A 20,529-nucleotide genomic window follows, 5' to 3' on the forward strand; every position below is an offset into this window, starting at 1 on the left:
TACGTAGGAAGAACACTGGGAGCTCTTTTCATATGTGTTATGCTGCATGAGGCAAACCATGTTTATACTAACGGATATAAATCATTGTAAGTAAGGATTTAAATCATTGTACATAGATCCATAACGCTCAGGTTATAAGCAAGGATTTAAATCATTGTACAACATGTGATATATCAAGTATCATCCCATCTGTACACCCAAAAAATATCTCACCTGTATGTTTACAATGAAGAAAAATTTGGTGCCCCCTTGTTCTGCACATTTCTACAATAACACATACAAATGGGTCCAAATTTCAAAGGCACATATGCCCACTTAATTAAAAAGTACATAGGTCCACAAAGTACATAGATCACTTAATTAATAGTACATAGGTCTACTTAATTAAAAGTACATAGATCCATATTAGAGCAAGATACACAAGCAATAAACTAGAAGTTCGCATTAATAAACATGGTCATCCAACTGATCTTGTACAACAGTGGCAGCTCGGCAAAGGCTCTAGCAGTATCAGGATTAGCCACCAAGTGAGCAAAGTACCTTGACTTGTCTTGAATCTCAAAACCTGGAAGATTGTCCACAATGCTAAACAATCCTTCCGGTAAAGCACGGTTTGCTACAGCAGCTTCCTTGATGGCGTTGGCTAATGTTTGAGTGCTACGCTCCAAAACTGCAGCCAAACTCTCGTTTGCAGCCTCCACAACCTTGGCTTTCTTGTATGGTCTAGTGGCAGCACTACATGATGCCCCATTGGCATCATTTACATCACTTTGTGCCTGTCCATTTGTCATCACTGTAGCAGCCCCATTATCATCATTTTCAGCAGTGCAATCCGCATCTACACCAAGAGGTTCATTTGAGCTCTTTGCAAACTGCCCTGTAGCAACACTGTTGCCAAATATTGTTGCTAGATTCCCATAGTAAGGCAAAGGCTTGTTAATGTATTCATCATCACCCTTGTTTTTAGGATTCTATCAACAAACAGAATATTTATTAGAAGATGACAGCAACAATACATGCAATTATAATAGAAGATAGCAGCAATAATATATGCAATTATAATAGAAGATGGCAGCAACATTTTTACCTCAAAATGGTTCCGGTAATGCTCATGATCAAGAGAAATGATGTATTGCTCTTCATCCCAAAGTGCACCACTCAAACTTCTAAGTTGGTTGATTTTGACATACCTTCTCCTCAATGTCTTCAAGTGATTACCAATATGATCACCTGTCCTATTAAGTTTAAACTTTTCATTCAAAGCCTCAGCACACTTGTTGAGATGGACTTTCTTGAAACCAGTAGATGTTTTGAGGCCCTCTTCTATAAAGTTTGCAAGAAAAGTGTGCACAAAGGTTGACTGGCTTGCTGTCCAAACTGTTTGCCCAGCAGCACTTTTGGACTCTACCTCCATTGGATGAAGCTTTGTAACACCAAAGTAAAGTAAATTTGAGCAAACATAGGTCCATAAACTCACAAAGATACATAGGTCCATAAAAAAAAAGATACATAGGTCCATAAACACACAAAGATACATAGGTCCATAAACACACAAAGATACACAGGTCCATAAACAAAAAAAATACATTGATCACATATTGTTGCCATGAGAGTTAAGTCGGTCTTGCCACATGGTATTGGCAATTTCCTGCCTAAAATTTACCATAAAGGCATGTTCAACAGTTTGCCCATGTGATGATCTTTCGTGGCTAATAGTAGGCACTTCCTCATCCTCTGGAATTATAATCTCATCACCCCCATCATCTATAACCCAGTTGTGAACAATGCAGCAAGCAACAACAATTTCAACTTGCGTAGGAAAAGGAAAATGTGGAGTAGCATCATCAAGAATCTTGAACCTTCTCTTCAATGACCCAAAACCGCGTTCTACTGTTTGGCGGAGAGATGCATGCCTACGGTTGAACAATTCTTTCTCATTTTGCACAGGATTGTTGCCCCACTCATTTAAGTGATACCGCACACCACGGTAAGGCGGCAAAAATCCTGGTTTAGCTCCATATCCGGCATCCACTAGGTAGAACTTGCCTATCATATAAGGGAGATGTGTGTGACAATGCTAGCATGGCTATGTCATGATTAAAATGGTTGAGCTAACATATTAATGTTTACCTTGTGGGACACGGAGACCATTTTGTCGTTCTAAAGCATTCCGTAAAATATACGCATCATGGGCTGTCCCCTCCCATCCGGCCAAGACAAATGTAAATCGAAGATCAAAATCAATGGCTGCCATTACATTTTGGGTAGGATGACTTTTCCTACCACGGAAGGCAGCCTCCATTGCCTTAGGAACTGTGGCTCGTACATGTGTACCATCAATAGCACCGATACAATCCTATTGTAGTAGTATAAGAGCATATAAGCACCCTAAAAATGACTTGTGCTCTGAAAAATGATATGAAAGATAGAGCTGAACCTTAAAATAAGGATCCCACTTCGGGTTCCCTGCAATTTTAGCTGGTGTTGCTGACGATGGTGGCCTAATGTAGTCCTTTCGTAGCTCCCCAACAGCATGCAATACTTTGTTGAAGTAGCGACTAACAGTTTCACTAGACCTACCAAAATTGGTAGCAATTACCCTATTCCTAACATTGTGACCGATTGTGTGCAAAAACATGCCAACTTGTTGCTCGACACACATATGAATGGTGTCTTCCAAAAGGCAACGGTTTCTAAAAAGTTCACAAAAACGGAAGAATGATGCCCTAGTAAGTCTTAGCATGTTCACACAAGTTACATCATCCCTCCATATCTTACTATTGAGATAAACGAGTCTTATCCTATCCCTCTCATCAATTGGAGCATAAGTAATCCTTCCTACAGAAGCACGCCGTTTTCTTTTTGCAGATTCAATCACCAAGGCCATCATCGAAAGAAAATGATGTGCCGCAGCGACAAAAACTACTAGCTGGTTCTCACTATCCATCATCTATATTATACAACAAACATACAATCATTTGGCAACACACCAACTATAAATTCACGACATATAAATGTTAAGTTTCATATATATCTTGAGCTCGCGACTCGTTGCCTATGTTACAAACGGGAGGTCGTTCCTGAAAAAAGATAAGAAAATCAAACGTTTGCATCAGTGGCACAGGATAAAATCAAGTGGCAGCAAAGAAGAACGCGGCCGGCGTCCAGCTCCCCCCTGCTCTCCCCCCACGGCGCGCGCCCTGCTCACCCCCCACGGCGCGCGTCCAGCTCCCCCCTGCTCTCCCCCACGGCGCGCGCCCTGCTCACCCCCCCCCCCGCGGCGCCCTGCTCCCCCCCAGCAGCGGCGCCCTGCTCCCCCCCTTCCCCCCCCCCCCCCCGCGGCTGCGCGGCGCCCTGCTCCCCCCCCCCCCGCGGCGGCGGCGCCCAGCTCCACCCCACCCCCCCCCCCCCCGCGGCGGCGCGCAGCTCCCTCCCCCCGCGGCGCGCAGCTCCCCCCTTCCCCCCCCCCCCGCGGCTGCGCGGCGCCCTGCTCCCCCCCCCCCGCGGCGGCGGCGCCCAACTCCACCCCACCCCCCCCCCCCCCGCGGCGGCGCGCAGCTCCCTCCCCCCGCGGCGCGCAGCCCCCCCCGCGGCTGCGCGGCGCCCTGCTCCCCCCCCCCCGGGCGGCGGCGCCCAGCTCCACCCCACCCCCCCCCCGCGGCGGCGCGCAGCTCCCTCCCCCCGCGGCGCGCAGCTCCCCCCTTCCCCCCCCCCCCCGCGGCTGCGCGGCGCCCTACTCCCCCCCCCCCCCGCGGCGGCGGCGCCCAGCTCCACCCCACCCCCCCACCCCCGCGGCGGCGCGCAGCTCCCTCCCCCCGCGGCGCGCAGCTCCCCCCTTCCCCCCCCCCGCGGCTGCGCGGCGCCCTGCTCCCCCCCCCCCCCCGCGGCGGCGGCGCCCAGCTCCACCCCCCCCCGCGGCGGCGCGCAGCTCCCTCCCCCCGCGGCTGCGCGGCGCCCTGCTCCCCCCCCCCCCCCGCGGCTGCGCGGCGCCCTGCTCCCCCCCCCCCCCCCGCGCCGGCGCCCAGCTCCCCCCCCCCCCGGCCCGGCGCCCAGCTCGCCCCCGCCGCGGCGCGCAGCTCCCCCCCGCGCGCCGTCCTGCTCCCCCACGGCCCGCGCGCAGATCTACGGCGGACCTACGGCCTGCTCCCATCCGGCATCCACGAGGAGGAAGAAGAGGGAAAAGAGGAGGGGAGGTGGCAGATCTACGGCGGCAGAGGAGGGGAGGCGGCAAATCTCACCGCAAGAAGGACGGACGGCCGGCGGCCGGCGGCCCTCGGGCGACGGGGTCAAGCGGTGAAGAGGATTCGGGATGGGGGCGGTGAGAAGAGAGAGTACGGGCGGTGTCACTGCTATACGCGGGGTTGGACGCGCTCGTTCCGGGACGAGCGGGTACCGCCGATTTCTGGGTACGCCGTGGTTCCGCATCTGTGTAGAATATTCCATTCCGGAATCGATCCGTTCCATCTCGTCCAGCAACCAAACAACTCAAAAAGTGGGATGGAATTTCCGTTCCACCCGATCCCTCAAACCAAACACATCCTTAAATAGCCAGTCTGCGAAGATGGAGTAACTCTGATTGCAACCTGTTGCGTGAAGCTAAGATGAAAGCGCAAAAGGGTTACGTGTAGGCATGGCCATGTAGAGTGGGTCCGAGCCGTGTGTCGGGCCTGGGTCATTACTTGTTATAACTAACATGCAGACGCATTAGATTGGATTTGGAAATGGAGAAAAGATGACATCTTGAAGCACTTGTGCTCTTGCTTCACACTAGTTAGTTTTGTCTTACTTTAAGCTTCCTAACTTTGTTCGAGTTTATAGAAAAATTAGTCTCGTTAAATCCACCATAAAATATATCCTGACAGTGCATTTATTATTATAAATCCTTGCTTTTAATATATTTTTATAAACTTGGTCAAAGTAGATAAATTGAGTTTGGACAAAACTAAGATGTGTCTTTTATTTTGAAACACAAGGAGTAAACAAAATTAATTCTGAGTTTTATTACTTCTTACTTGCACCAAATGAATCGAAGAATATGCATTCATCTTCCAATATGGGTTTTGTGCATTCTAACACTAGAGTAGTAGAATAGCTATTGGAACTGAATTAGGAATTTGATGCCAACAACAAGATACAATTGCACACAAGAATATAGGTGTCTTAATCATCCAAGGTTCTAAGCTGGAGCTGTGGGTCATGGTCGGTTGATAGCGTGAGCCGCGAGACGATTCCGCCGTTGAGCGAATTAATAGCACAAGGACAGTACGTTGATGGCAGGACAATTTTCTTGGCGCAGACAGTGGACAGGACAAGAAGATCAGAGAATGGGTTAAGGACCTGTACACGGCTGCTCTGTGGTTCTTTCTGGCTGGTTGCCATCAATAATGACGAGGAAAACTTTTCTTCTTCCGGTCTTACATTACTCAAATTACTCTTCTTAGCTAAGAATTTGGTACCGACCATTCTGCATTTGATGCCAACTTTGTTGTATGGTCAAGCATCTTTGTTAAATGCCGTGTTTCTTTTATCAAGGTGATTTTATTTTATTTTTTCTTTCTTTTTTGGCAAGAACAGGTGATACACATATCTCTCTCTCTCTCTCTCCAGTATCCTCACTTGTTTGTAGTTTCTACTGTTTACAGGTGCACATTACATCCCGACATGAGACATCAGCGACATGTCCTCAGCAGGGACACTTTGCAGCACTTCCGGGCTCTTGCATCAGATCTCCTTCTGAACATTCTTGAGGTTTGTGGTGAGGTTGAGCGAGGACCCAAGCTTGACGACGCTGTAGATGCGCTTGAACTCGCCGAACGTGAGGGTGCGGTAGCACGGCGGGTTCTCCTCGCTGAGGAACTCTCCCGCCGGGCCGATGAGGCAGTCCGTCGTCGGCATGATGAACGTCGCCACCGTCGTCCTCGCCACCCCTAAGTTGGTCACCACGCGGTGCTCTATGCTCTTCAATAGCCCATTGGTCACGACCTGCGTCGTCCAAAGTCCAAACCAAGAACCAGTCAGCGGTCTTCGTTAGGAGCAAGCTGCAAGCATAGTGTCGACACCCAAAGGACTGTACAATCTGACAGCAGCTAGACTGTACAATCATCACCTCAAGTTGGCAGCCGAAGTTGACGACGAAGGCGTCGGGCGCAGGCTGCACCTTGATCCAGTCGCCCTTGTAGGCGACCTCGAGGCCGGGGACCATGCTCGGGAGGAGCAAGGTGAGGAGGTTCCTGTCGCAGTGGGGCGGCAGGCCGAGCGTCGTGCTCGGGTCCGGGCACGGCGGGTAGTGGTTGACGTGGAGGACCACGTCGCCGCCGCTGATGTCCCCCTCCAGGTAGTCGTGCCGGAGTCCCAGACCCTCGCACAGCAGCCGCAGTATCTCCATCCCCATGCCTCTCGTCTGCACGGTGAACCTCTCGACAACCTCCCTATCATGAGCCACACCAAATCGGATGAAGGGAGGGAATTCAAGATAACCTTCCGACAGCTACTTTGTCTGATTGACAACGAACTTGCGATTCCTCACCGGAGCCTCCGGGGCTTTTCGGGCCAGTCCATGGCGCTGTCGCCGGCGGGGAAGGAGCAAGCGAGACGGAGGCAGTCTCGCCAGTACCTCTCGCCGCCGGTCTCGAACATGGTGCTGGAGTAGATCCGGGTCGCCTTGTGCGTGTCCTCCGAGTAGAGCCCCGCCTTTTCCGCCGCCGGCAGCCGGAAGAACTCCCGGCACACGTCCTCCATGTCCTGCATCGCCTGCTTAGAGACGCCATGGTTGACCACCTGCAGCCCGCAGTTGCCACACCATTCGCAATCTATCATCGTGATGCAAATTTGGATTGGCACCGACGACTTGCTCAGAGGGAAAGTAATAAGGGCGGCGAGTTTGGCGGACGAGCCTGGAAGAAGCCGATCTCCTTGCCGGCGTCGAGGATAGCGCGGCGGACCTCGTCGCGGCTGCGGGACAGGTCGATGATGGGCAGGGAGGCGGCGGCGGCGGTCGCTGGCGGGCGCTTGTCGGCCGGGAAGATGAAGCAGTCCGGGAGGGTCGCTTGGATCGGGGCAGAGTGGAGCATCTTCTCCATGGTGGGGCAGCCCGCCAGAGAGCAGAGGTGGACGGTGAAAGAAGCTGATACCGTGCTCTCGTGTGGTCTTCGGCCATGCCGGCGCGCCATTTTATAGGCTCACATGATAGCCTTCTGATCTACTTTTGCTCCGGTAGTTCATATTATTTGTCAAGGTGATAATTAGTCTCTGCTAAGGGACAAATTACCTATAAATATATTTAACAATTGTTTAGACAATTTTCTGAAAAATTGTCTTCAGCCTCTGCGACCACACAGTCAACATTAGTGGTGCTAATTTGTACCACTAATTGTGGGGGGGAAGGTGTATCTGGTTGGTTTGAGATTGAATATGAAATATCAGTGGCATGAGACAAGTCACATGCAACTATGTCTAAGATGGACAGCTTGTTGTCGAGTTGTGGTTCAGTCACAGTTGAGTTTGACTGGACCGGTGATTATGCTATGCATGCGGTTGGACTGGTCACCCTCGTTGGCCATGGCCCGGCCACTATATTGACGAAGTGGGACTGACTCGGCCAGCCACGTGCGGCTCCTCTCTCACTGTCCTGCGTGGGAAAAGGACATGCACTCCGTTTTCAGCGTTTCAAAGATTTATCTCAGAGATACAGCGGCTATGTAGTGGTTCTTGGGGTACTTTATTTGAGGCTTGAACGGTAAAAAAACCTAGACTACTTGATCGAGCACATAAGGGTTCATGCAGCAGGTTCAGACCTTCCGGGTGGAGAAATACCCTACGCCCTGTTTGTTGATCATTGTATCGATCTGGATGCATGTAGCCTGCTACAGTGCGCTTCTCGGCGAGCTTAATTTGGTTACATGCAAATGCATTAGATAAAGCAGAGCCAGCCGCATGAGCCACCGGTGTCAGCTCCATTAGAGATCGATGTCAGTGAATGAACAGTGTTTTATCGCTGATTTTGGAGAAAGTGGTCGGTGTCAGCTCACACCGACGAACACCCCTGGATCCGCCCTAATAGATAGGGTGATAGGCATACATGCTTAAGTTGGTTGCATGTAAATAAATTTGGGTCTTTAATCGTGCATGCAGCGGGGGGGACAGCGTGAATGAATGGCAATTTAGACCGCTCTCCTTAATCTGTCTAAGAAAGTCTAAAAGTGTGTGTATGTTGAGAGGAGGGAATATCAATGCTCGTATATTCATACACGGAAAGGTTGTAAAAAAATCATACCCAGTTGACAGTTGATACCAATATATAAGTGTCAAGCTCCCAAAAAAGTTTAATGGAGCTATCACTAGATATGTAAACCCCTAGCTGTGTGTATGAGCTTTTTTTTTCAGAATATTTAAGTTAGGTTTAGAGGGATCCGGTCCTTTGATCTTCTAGGTGCAGAGTATTTCTTTGGCGCCACTGTACTAATTTAGCTAAACATGCTGAAGTTGTACTACCGGATACTTTGTTGTCCGGTTGTGCCCCTAGAAAAACTACGTACTTCATGATTGACCGTGATCTATACTAACAGGAGCTTCCAAATATTCAGAATCATCTATTATGAATATTACTAGCTTCCAAATACTGACGATTGTACACACGACGCAGAGTATAAAGAAGCTCCAAGTACTAGCTTTTGAAGGTGGTAATTGTACTTTATTGAAAGATCAATGACCTCTGCACATTGTTGGTCTTACAATACACGCATGTCAAAAACAGAATCAAATAAATACGTATGTGCTAAGAAATCATGGCTCTGTCAGCTTGCCTACAGCCCATATTACCATCTTACCAGTATACCACATGCATGTGTCAATTCAAACTTCAGCCAATGTTGATCAGGCGGACAAGGAAACGGCTAAACTCCAGCTTGAATAGAGGAAATTCAGGACCCAAATCTCTAGGATTTAGTCCCTAAAAAATACAGCTTTATTGCAATCCATCTGGATGCAGTTGCAATTCTAAAGCCTAAGCTTCTCAAGCTCTGGTTGCCGTTGCTCGATTTCACATTGCTTCGTGCTGTACGCACACGAAGCATAGAACAAATGACAGGATTACATGGCAAGGAATAAGGCGCCTCGATCTAACTGAGGCGCCGATGTCTTATGCACTTACTACATACTAGACACTAGATGCAAAACTGCAGGAGCAACCAGCTTCAGGAGCTTCAAAGCTGAACTCAAACTGGCTTCAAGCAGGGAAATAGGTCCAGTCGTTTTCCGAAATAGATTATTTCCTTTGTGGTCACAAATTCCCTTCATTGATCCATACAAGCTGGATGGTGGAATAAATCGCAGCATCCTACACGTCTGCTGCCATAGCAGCCTCACTTCTGCAGGTCGATGTCCAGCGTCGAATCAGAGCGCAGCCTTTTCGGTTCACGCTCTCCCAGATGCAGACCAATACAAATGTCATCAAGCGAATTTTCCAAGTTCGTCAAGTTGTTCAATTCACCGTTGCCTTCTTGGCCATTGCGCATAGGAGACATACCAATCAGGTTTGGGATGAACTGATGCTCTTCAACATTCTCATTGGGTTGGTCCGTCGAGGCGGCAGAACTGTCTCGGGGAAGTTGCTGGATGTTGATGCCAAGAGGCTCATAGATCTTGTCAACTTTATCATTCTCTTGAGGGCCAGCAACAGGTGATGATTCTGTGGCATTTGAATTAGCAGCGGCAGCGGCAGCAGCTAGAGTGATCCTTTGTTCTTCCAGGGCAGCTGTATACGAAAGAATGACAACGATTAGAGGAAATGAAGATGACAATAGAAACAAGGCCAAAATATCTAGTAAAAAAAACAAACCTTGTAGCCCTTCACTTGTTGTAATCAGATCAAGCTCCAGAAGATCAAGAAGGCGGCCGAGATCAACTCCACTTGTCCAGTTCTCCGGGCCCTGGCCACTTTTTAGCTTCAGCCTTCCCCGATTAGCTGTACCACCCCATATAATGCCTATAGGCTGTGGCTTCTCACCATCTTGTCCTGTTAAGATTATGAGGCTTCCGCTGTCCCCTTCAAGATCAAATGTTTGTTGGTTCTCCCCAACGACAAGAAAGTCAGTGAAGAAGCATATTCCCTTCTCGTCATTGTACTCAAGAGCGTATGCGACAACAGTCCCTGTTGTCAGACCAGAACTTCTTCCAACTTTGACAACTTGTCTCCCGATGAGACTGCCAATTGGGGACTGCAGATCAATTGCCTTCACGTCACCAATGACCCCAACTCCTTTAACCGAGGTGCTGACACTACCAATATCAAAGTCGTCAGAAAAAGGTATAAATGCACCATCAGCTCGGACAAAAGTTTCTGCAGATGCATTACAAGGTAGAGGATATGTTAGGGAATAAGAATATCAATAATACCCTCAATAAATAAAATATAAAAAATGAGCAGTGGTGAATGCACTGCAAGATAAGTCCTGCAGAAAGATGCCATAAAGTGCAAAAAAAAAAATGACCAAAGTTGTTATTGACATCTTACCTGGGTTTGTTCCTGCGTAGATCCCATACCAAACATCATCTGTTATAAATGATGTTGCTCTCTCAACAGCACCAAGGTAAACTCCAGGTCCAAGATTAGGAGGCAGTGGATGGAACATCTTCTGATTAGGATAATCCAGATCAACCGCAACATGTCTGTTTGTAAGGAACCCAACTTGCTTATTGCCAGTTCGACTCTTCACAATGGCACCCAAAGTCCCATAGGTCTCAAGACTAGCCACCTGAAGATTAAAACAAAACAACTATTAGCTGAAGACGTCAAATCCATGAATGTTTTGTATATCAGTTATCTACGAGTAACATTGATGCATAGGAAAACATTGCAGACCTGAAGTAGGCATGGTCATTGTCTAATTATAGCAAAGCAGGTCATTTGATGAATAAAAGAAATGGTCAAGTGATGAAGCAGCAAAGCAAGATGTAGCAAAACAGAAACAAAGGAATATTACCTGTGAACCTGAGCCTACGATAGGGTCGCTACCACGCAATCCATCAACAAGCTCATCATACAGTTGTTCCTTTGGTGTAGGGGCTGGTGCACCATAATAAGAAAATTCAACAACATCAACATCACACCACACACCCCCAGGTCCCTGTTTATGGAACGGTACAAAACTGAATATGTGATTTCAGATGGCTTAAATAACTTTCTAAACTACATGATACAAAATCTTGTCTACCTCAAGGTGAGCTGGAAGACACTGTGTAGTGCTGAGCCACTTCCTGTGAACCTTTCGAGCAACAAATACAAGGATGGCAGGTGTGTCGGTTAATGTTCCTTTTCTGATTCTAAAGCCTATTGCTGTACCAAGACTAAATCGGCGCAGGATCTTGCTGTGGAATGCTCTTATAATCATTAAATCAAGTAAGGTGGTGGCTTGCTGCCCCGTTGGCAAGCGACCAAGATGTCCTGGTAGCACACCCTTCTGTAGATTCCCAAAGTAATTAGCACGGCCTTCGGCTGAGCCGTGCATTAGAGTAGATGTAGGCCAAGAAAAGTATGCAGCGCTGCTTTCAGAGTGCTGACCAGCTGAGGCGATTGGTTGGAGAGGAGATGGGCAACAATTATGATTGCATCCGTTTCTCTCCATATCCAGAGCTGAACCCTCTGACTGCGATGAACCTGCATGCGCCTTCCAAATATCTGAGGGCTGCATTATGCAAGTATCATCTAGTTCTGTAGACTTTTGAAGCGTTCAATGTTGTCCTATTGTAGCATGAGAGAGCAGAATCCTAAAGAAGAAAATTCGTAGATAACTCAGTTTTAAAATTGATGCAGGACAGACCAAGGAAAAAACTGCACAGGTCATCAACAGAAAATGACTAATCATCAGGAATTGATCTGCAAGTTCTTACAAGAATGAACAAGTCCTAAATGAAGCAAAGAGAATATAAACCTAATACCATGGCACCCTATTGCCCAAAAAAAGTACAAACAAAAAAATGGTTGCGTGCAGCCAGCACAAAAAGCACTGCAATCGGAATGATGTTAAAAGAATAAAGTTCTCTTTGCAGAGAATAAGTGCAAAGTTCTCTACATGTACCATTCCTTCCAATGGAATAACAACAGCTGGAAGAATGAAATGTCAAGAATACCATAGTGGTAAAAGTTTTCCAAAATGAAATGAAAACACTTTGGCAGTAGAAGTGTGGAACTGTGGAAGGAAAGCAAACTGGAAATAACAAATGTTCCAAGAATTCAAGCAAATATGCAGAATACAAAAGATACATATCGTCTCCTAATCTGCAGTTTATTCAATGTGTAACAGAATGAAGAGAAGATAAGGCACGTAACAAGAACATGCCTTATCCTCTATTTTATTAATCAAGAACCCAGATGGAGCTAAGATACCTATAAGGTGGGAGGATCAAGCAAATGGGCAGCTAACATCAAAGACCAAATTTGAATAAATAACTGTCCATAGAAAGTTGAAAAGAATGAATGCATTTAGTGATGAAAATTAGGACCAAATGATCCTCCATATTATCTGGAGTTTGAGAGGAGGACCGAAGGAGGTATAGTAGACATATTGTGGGGCATAGGGCAAACGCATGGACCTGGACAGCCAAGGATGGATGAGCAACAAAAGAGGAAAACTATACAGGTTTGGAATTCTTCCCAGCACACTAGAGTTACCAATATGCAAGCTCCCACAAAACACCAAACACACTGATTATTGCAACCAATCAATAAACGCAAGACACTTAACCATCATTTAGTTTGTGCTTTATTTCGCCTGAAATAAAGCGGGGGAACCTTGTTTCTTAAAAAAACATCATTTAGCTTCCTAGCACATACCCCTCCATGTGGAATTGTGGATCTCCAACAAGCAAAACACAGGACAGGGTAATTAGGTACCTGACCTAGTACTAAAAAAAAGGTACCTGACCACTGGAGAACTAGATGTAGTTGGTGTTCTAGATATCCTATCCACAATCAAAAACAAAAGTGAGCGTCCATTTTGTGAAGATATTTTTGCTCTACAGTGGAGCCACTACCTGACTCCATGCCAATCATGCAAGTTAGCATATTTAAAAAAACAGAATTTTCAGTAGACGGACACCTCTAAGTGAGTACAAGACAGGGTTAGAAAAGAGCCTGGGGTTGTCATAATTTTCAGTACTTGTGTCAAACATGGGAAGTTTTACACCATTACCCTGAAGCAAACGGCAAAGTGGAGCGAAATACCTAATCAGTTAAACCGGCACCTCAAACCCAATTTCCTACACAGAATGTAACAAATCTACAAGAACAATAGAGTTATTGTTGGCCTAAATCCCACACCATTTCCTTAAACCCCAAAATCTTGGGGGGGAACAAACTGCACTCCCCCCATCTCAATTGGGTACCAGAACCAAGTGGCGCGTCAATTAGTGCTGACCTTCATCTCAAGGAAAACGAACAGCCTAATGGAGGACGGATAGATTTGGACCTAACGCACCACCGCGCAGCACGCGAATCCACGAGCGAGCGAGTGCGGGAGGACGGACGAAAGGTTTGGATCTAACCGGGAACGCCAATCCAACTCCTACAGCAACCGGGAGAATCCATCAGAAGAATCAAGCAAGGACGTGCTGATTACTCACCGGCAGCAGAAGGCGAACCGGCCAAAGCCCGCACGGGCAGATCTCCGCCTGCACTTCGCTCCACTCGGCCGCGAGAGGAGCGGCCGCTGCGGCGGGCGGAGGATCCAGCAGCTGACGGGAAGTTGGAAGGGGGTGTCCTCCCTCCCGGCCGCCCTCGCTCTGGGCTCGCTCCCACACCCGGTCGGCGGGGCGCTAGGTGAGACTGGGAGCGGGGCGGGGCGGCACCTGGCAGCGGAGCGCCATGGCCGGCGGCCGGAGGAGCCGCGGGAGTGGGGGCGAGTGGTTGGTGTGGAGCGGAGGGAGACCACCAGTCCACCACCGGCCAGTAGGAGTGCAGGGTGGCCTTGTCGTCTTGTCCCTGTCCTCTAGAGTCTAGAGAGAGAAAGCGACGATGGCGAGGAGAGAGAGTTGGCCGGGAGGGAGGAGTAAAGATGGCAACGGGTAAAATACCCGCGGCTACAGGGTTCTCGTGCCCGCACCCGCGAGCAAAATCCTTTACCGTCGCCCGCTACCCGCTACGGGTAGAAATGCCCGCGAGCGTACCCGTGTGCCCGGCGAGCTGAGGTTGGGGGCGGCTGGGGCTTCACCGTGCCGCTCGCACTCTCGCGAGTGTTTGCGGGAGGAGCGACGAGGACCGAGGGACGGCGTAGCGGCGTGTGCGAGGGAGAGGGAAGGGGCAGGGGCGGCTGGGTGGGAGAGACCGGGGAGGGGATGAGCAGTGCGAGGAAGGTGTGCATTTATATACCTATTTACATATAGGTTTCATTGGAGTGTGTCGGACGGACTGCAGGTGAGTATATTAATTTTTTGTGCCCGTTAACAAATATCCATTGCGTATAGAGTTGTACACGGATCCTTGGCCACGGATACAAAATGGCGCCCGGATCCGCACCCATCAAGTTTCGTACCAGTAGGTAGGCATGTATTATGTACCTTGCCATCTTTAGAAAGGAAATGGGCCGAATTTTTCGGATTTTGTAAATTTTTTTCTCATTTTCAGTTTTTAGCTTATGTCCTTTTCTTCAATTTTTTTGAGATATTTTACAAATATTTAAAAACAGAGAGGATCTAATGCGCTGTACTCTTGACATCTTCCTTTATGTCTCTCTCTCTTGTGCCACCACACTTCTCCTCCCTCCTTCTATCACTTAGTATCTTCAACGATATTGTCTATATATATATATATATCGATGAAACTCATAATATGTCAAAGAAATTTAATATCCAGTTTTTATTTTCAGCTCTCTTTGAATTGGCAATTAGAGCGGCAAAATTGCCTCGAGCCTCAGGCCTAATTTCATGTCCAGATGCTCCGAGTTGCCACCTAAGAAACTGCAAATGACTTATATTTACTTGTTCTCTCTCCATCATATTGCCAAACCTTGTTTGGCAGGGCTTTTATCCGGCTCCGGCTCCGGCTCCTCTAAAGGAACCCTACTAAATATTTTGTATGAGGAGCTTTTTTAGTGAAAAATAGAGAAGCTGGAGCTGTTCTGGAGGAGCTCCTCCAGAACGGCTCAAGCTCTTCTAGAGAAGCCTCTTAGTTGGAGACCAGCCAAACGGGCTCAAAGAAGATATGAACGAACCTTGCTTCCCGAGCAGTTACCATAACTTGCTGTCTCCAACACCATCTACTAACCAAAGGTCCTTCCACACTTCCACCACCAGCAATAGATCAATCTAGAATGTGTCTTTTATAGGTCTCACTAGAGTTGTAGATAGAGCCTTCGAGTGTCATTCTATGGCGGCGATTCAATAGCCACAAACAAAAGTGTGAAGCTCATCTGAAATTGTTAGGATTTTAGTAAAAAAGGAAACTCTCTAGTTAGGAGCATTGATCCAATATAATTATATAAATTGTGTGAACAGGTGGGCAAGTAATAAAGTACGAATTGTTTGACCATATTGCTCTAATTAGTATGGTTACATGGTATTTCTAGTTACTGTCTGCGTCCTAAATTATAATTTATTTCAGTCCCAAATTATAATTTATTTTAATTTTTCTAGATATATATATTTTGCTATGCACTTATATACATTATGTCTAGATAAATAGCAAAAATTATGTATTAAAAGACCAAAACGAATTGTAATTTGGGATGAAGGAAATATTTAGGTACGAAAGAATCCATAGAAAATATAATCTGATTCTTGTATGAATTTGGCAAACAAGACCTTCGTCCTGCGTGGTCCTTACCTCCTCGAGTCTGGGCCCAGTAGGCACGTGCATAAGTGGTATAAATATTCAACACTCTCGGATAGCTTTGACGACATAGATGCGGTGGTCAACTTATTTTATAAAATTGTATGGCATGGATCTGTCAACTTTGGGGACTGCCCGCTACTTACAGTAGTGGGCCAAATAACCTAGCTGTCTCCATGGATACTTTAATGAATTGTCATACTCGCCCGGACGTGCTATATATGCTATGTGCTGCGTTACACTATGCAAAAGGATACTATTTTTATCCCTTTTGTTACCTGTGATGACTGACTTGGCCAAATGGATGGTAACATGGCATGCCGTACTCCCTCCGTTTTAAATTATAGATATATTTTTTTAGTATGTATTTGGACATAGTGTATGTCTAGCAAAATTTATGTATTAAAAAATTAAAAGTAATTTATAATTTAGAAATTTAGAAGGAAGGGAGTAAATTATGACTTATAACTACGAGTTGGCCATTTTAAGTTGGTTTCCTCCACATTTAAAATGATCTACACTCAGGGTAAAATGGATGGCATGTTGACGTGTAGAGGGATGCAATGAGACACATTGACAAGTTGTCAAGTTGGGCTATATTGCGCTGGCCCACGTGCTGAAGCTGGTCTGCTTGCCTAGCAGCTCATCGAGGCCCATCTAGCCCATATAGTCTGTTAGGCAAGAAAAAAATTCAGAAAATGTTACAAAAGATCGAGATGTCAGAAAAAACTCGACAAATGATTTTTTTTGAAAAAAATATTGATAACGAAGTACGGAAGAATGTTTTCCATGCGTGCTAATATATGTTTGGGCCATGTCAGATGTCCTGCCGGCTCCGCTGCTGTTTGTGTGACGTGCGTGCTAGGCCGTGCCAAGTTTGGCAAGGCCCATTCGCTCAGGATTTCCTCCCGTGCCACACTATGAGCTTTGGACTTGCATCTACAGAGTGATCCAACTCATATTGGGGAAATATTTGTTTAGCAACATGTACAGCTTATGTTTCAGTATCTATATCATCAGTAAAGAACTATGTTGTTAAGTTCATCCACCACTGTTTAACACCTCATATACCAAAGCTTGATCTTCAAGGCTATCTGCAAATGGAACATTGTCCAAACATATGAAATTTGCACGAGATGCCTGATAGGAAACTGTCCAGTAGAAAAGTAGAGTTCAGTAACTGTAAATCACTAAATCTAGATCACAGGATTATTTACAGCAGAGATACCCATGTCAGGAGAAGAGCATGGCTTGTGCAAACTATGAGAAAGGGTAAAAACCTCTATGCAAATGCTACCAGACTACTACTGCTTATAAAGATATACATTGTTCGTTCATACGACACAAACTTGTAGCTGCAAAGTTGGACAGTCTCCGGATAGCATGTACAGTATAGCAGGATGTACACTTCACTGTCATAACTACACACAATCAACTACAAGAAGGTGCTGCTGCATCTTCTCGGAAAATGGAAGCAATCAGGTTCTCGTTCACCATCAACAGCCTGAGAGATGTAGAACGAATATGTGAGGCAAAGTTTAACACCCAAACTGAAAACGTGGAGCACAACAGAACTACTGACAAAATATCCCCTGGTTCTGAGCATGAGCAAAGCAAGGACATGTTTTTCGATGCGAAAAAAATTCAATCTATCATGACAAGAAAGAAAGTGTGCCAAGAACAATAGCGGAACTAAAGTTCCAGCAGTCCTTTGTTTGTGGCAATGAATGCATTTAAATTACTCAGCAGTCCAAACACATCTGTTATGCTCTACAGCTCATGGTAGCTACCGTAAGATCACCATCCAGCTCAATTTACATCTTATACTTTTGCAGTACTTGTGTTTACTCCAATTCAGCAGTGAAAATGTGAGCAAAACAAATGCTTACACATGGATATCAAGCAGTGTAGTTTTTGCCAAGGACTGATCTACATTTCTGTGAGATTCTAGGGACCACATCACAGCATGGAAATGGAAGCAACTGAGCATGATTGCACGTACTTACACGCTGAGGGATCCAAATAAAAGCAAATGAGAGTTATGATCCCATCTGCCACTGCGCCAAATAAAGAGATTAAAAGATTAATGCTCGCAACAAAGAAATGATAGTTTTACAAGGTCCAAACATTGCTCAAACCAAGTCAGTGGAAAGTGGAAACTGAATGGTACCTTAAGAACTGGTTCTCCTTGGTTTGATGTCTTTGATTCCTTCATAGCTTTCATTTGTGCTTTTGCTGCTCTTCCAGCTGCTGACTTGTCAAACTCTTCTTGTCTGCAGGTTGAGGAAAAAAAAGGGTCACAATTGGGGCTAAGCTATCTCAGATCAAGTAATCATTAAGAATCGTTATCAAACAAGAAGTAATCCATGTCTCCTCAATGTAAAGTCTCTTTCTCCTAAAGACTACCACTCTCCAAGCATGCCACACACCTCCTCTACAATAGTTACGCTCGTGATGATTTCAGGATCAATATCAGCAATGACTCTACACTTGTGTTCCCTATCCAAGCTATAATCCAGAGGTACAATTGTGTCTGACACACAATTCCAACAGCCTAATTCAGTAACAGATACAATTCAAATTAAGAGATTTAACCAAAAACGTATCTTTGGAAAGCTGTTCAAGTATCCAACACGGCCATACCATCATTAGCAATCTTTGGACAGTTCTAATCAAGAGGACATTCTTCACAAAACAAAGCAAAAGAGGAGATCAAAGGGCCCGAGGTAACAGTGTGCATCAAGAACCCGATCTGATCGGACAACATCAGCTTCTCCTCCCTCCAGCTGTCCCTGCCCTGGTGGCGTTGGATGCTATATTCAAGACAGTAGAAGTTCGCCCGGTTCATGGCTGATAAAGATGTTTATTTTATCTAGCAGACGCGCACTAAAAGGAGGGAGCAAGCCTGCCGTTGCGCCATTGCCATCAAAGCAACCTGCTCCGGGTCAACGACTACAGGTTGTTACTACAGTGGCACCTCTCGGACAAACCAGTTCCATTCAATTCGATTCATGATGAGGGCGATTCAAGAAAAGAGAGCCATGCCATCATCTGATCAAGAACCGATTCGATGGCAACCCGCTCAACCCAACATCGTAAACCCCGGAGGCCAATCGAATCCCCAATCTGATAACCGCCCCCCCCCCCCCCCCCCCCCAACCCGTGCCCGGCCACAACCAACGCGGAAGAGGATCGGATCAACCAAGAACCAATCTTGGACGCCAACGACTCGTATCCAAGAATCGAGCTAATCCTGCGCGGCCGGGAGGGTTGGTTGGCGTGGGTGAGTCGAGGCGGTTACCTCCTCTGCGCGGCCTCGGCGGCCTTGGCGCGGGCCTCCTGGGACTCGCGCCGGTCCGCCTCCGCCCGTTGCTCCCGCTCCGCCGCCTGCGCCGATCCGAAGCACGGGCACTGCCCCATCCGCCTCTCCTTGCTCTGCTCGTCGCGGGCAGCGCCGCTGGCGTCTGGTTTGGTGGTTGCTGGTTTGTTTTGCGCTTGCTTTGGGGATATACGAATCAGGCGGCGGATGCAGCGACGGCGATGCGCACACCCAAAAGGAGGGGCCTTTCGAGGTTCCGGGAAGCCGTGTGGGGCCCGCCGAGCCGTGGCGCAGGCCGTTGGCGGTTTATCTGGTTTGACCGTTGAGTGGAACCGCATAGTCCTTTTTCTTTTGTAGGGCATTAAACCAAATAGTTTGTTCAGTTCGAAACAGAGTATTGGTATTTGGAGTTTTGCTGCATTTTAGTAAGTTTATTATGGTATGGATCATGGCCAGAAAGAGAGAAAAATACGCCAAGCACAAATTAATTTTTAATTATTAAAATATGATAGTGTATATTGCTTATAAGTAGTGTCATTAGTCTTGTATAATCTTATTGTCTGGTGAGAGCATGCCATCGATAGGGCAAAGCTGGTTTATCACCAGAGAGAGAGGTCAAAAGAGTAGCACGATGATTGATTGTCACTAATAAAATATTTATACGCATGAAAGGTTCAATCATCCAATCAAACTATGATGGATAGTCAGCTAAAGTTGTTCTAGCTAAAGTTTAGCTGAGGTGTTTGGATCCTCTGGCTAATAGATCTAGCTAAAATTTAGCTGATTTTAGCTGCGTTGAAACAGCTAAACTCAGCTAAACTTTAGCTGCTCTTTTAGCTGTGCCTTTTGGATCACTAGCAGCTAAATTTAGCCAGTTAAAGATTAGTTGCTGGATCGAGCAGGCTCTATATCTCAGGCTAATAATATTTTAAATAATATTTTGATTTCGACTGGTGTGGCCAAGAATTATAGTATATTAAAATTAATTTCACTTCAGTAGGTATTGGACCAACTTATAATAATATAAATTTTAGGGAACATAAAGTAAAAGAATCGGTAGAGTTGATTGAAATGATGGGTGAGGTGATCTTAATACAAAATAGAGATACTGTGATTTGGCGCCCTGAGAAAAAAGAGTAATTTTTGACCGCTTCACTCTATAGAGAGGCTATGTTCCCAGAGTGCCTAACAAATGGATGATGGAAATTTGGAAAGCCAAACTTCTTTTGAAAATTACGGTCAGCTGAATAACTAAAGAAAAGGAATTGGTCTAGTGAAGTCGAATGCAAAGTTTATAATTCAACTACGCAAAGTTTGTAATTCAACTAGTCACATTTGGCTGTGTTCACTAAGTTTGTGTGGTGTCTATGTAGAGATTGGCAAGGATGGC

General features: G+C 46.5%; 4 protein-coding genes across 6 annotated transcripts; all 4 read right to left on the reverse strand.

The window, feature by feature from the left end:
- Positions 1–431: 431 nt before the first annotated feature.
- Positions 432–2,947, reverse strand: LOC112885537. Its single transcript, XM_025951137.1, has 5 exons — positions 2,438–2,947; positions 2,131–2,356; positions 1,664–2,046; positions 1,088–1,402; positions 432–971 (listed from the first exon to the last, which is right to left on the reverse strand). The coding sequence occupies exons 1-5, from the start codon at positions 2,945–2,947 to the stop codon at positions 432–434; spliced, it is 1,974 nt and encodes a 657-aa protein (XP_025806922.1).
- A 2,483-nt stretch (positions 2,948–5,430) lies between these two features.
- Positions 5,431–7,168, reverse strand: LOC112885977 (2'-deoxymugineic-acid 2'-dioxygenase-like). The gene is made up of 4 exons (XM_025951699.1): positions 6,894–7,168; positions 6,527–6,777; positions 6,107–6,428; positions 5,431–5,982 (listed from the first exon to the last, which is right to left on the reverse strand). The coding sequence occupies exons 1-4, from the start codon at positions 7,077–7,079 to the stop codon at positions 5,722–5,724; spliced, it is 1,020 nt and encodes a 339-aa protein (XP_025807484.1). The 5' UTR covers positions 7,080–7,168; the 3' UTR covers positions 5,431–5,721.
- A 1,629-nt stretch (positions 7,169–8,797) lies between these two features.
- On the reverse strand, positions 8,798–13,980 carry LOC112885044. 2 transcript variants are annotated; one of them, XM_025950716.1, is made up of 6 exons: positions 13,618–13,980; positions 11,211–11,763; positions 10,980–11,123; positions 10,511–10,751; positions 9,836–10,336; positions 8,798–9,751 (listed from the first exon to the last, which is right to left on the reverse strand). In XM_025950716.1, exons 2-6 carry the CDS (start codon positions 11,685–11,687, stop codon positions 9,360–9,362), a joined length of 1,755 nt encoding a protein of 584 aa, XP_025806501.1. In that variant the 5' UTR covers positions 11,688–11,763; positions 13,618–13,980; the 3' UTR covers positions 8,798–9,359. The 2 variants fall into 2 exon arrangements, with proteins under 2 accessions (XP_025806501.1, XP_025806502.1); XM_025950717.1 differs by lacking the exon at positions 13,618–13,980 and having other exon boundaries at positions 11,211–11,775.
- Positions 13,981–16,913: 2,933 nt separating this feature from the next.
- On the reverse strand, positions 16,914–19,386 carry LOC112884029. Of its 2 annotated transcripts, none has more exons than XM_025949325.1 (4): positions 19,122–19,386; positions 17,991–18,093; positions 17,823–17,877; positions 16,914–17,324 (listed from the first exon to the last, which is right to left on the reverse strand). In XM_025949325.1, the coding sequence occupies exons 1-3, from the start codon at positions 19,238–19,240 to the stop codon at positions 17,860–17,862; spliced, it is 240 nt and encodes a 79-aa protein (XP_025805110.1). In that variant the 5' UTR covers positions 19,241–19,386; the 3' UTR covers positions 16,914–17,324; positions 17,823–17,859. The 2 variants fall into 2 exon arrangements, with proteins under 2 accessions (XP_025805110.1, XP_025805109.1); XM_025949324.1 differs by having other exon boundaries at positions 17,827–17,877; positions 19,122–19,381.
- Positions 19,387–20,529: the final 1,143 nt, after the last annotated feature.

Source organism: Panicum hallii, chromosome 3, assembly GCF_002211085.1.
Source record: "Panicum hallii strain FIL2 chromosome 3, PHallii_v3.1, whole genome shotgun sequence".
Classification (NCBI taxonomy): Eukaryota; Viridiplantae; Streptophyta; class Magnoliopsida; order Poales; family Poaceae; genus Panicum; species Panicum hallii.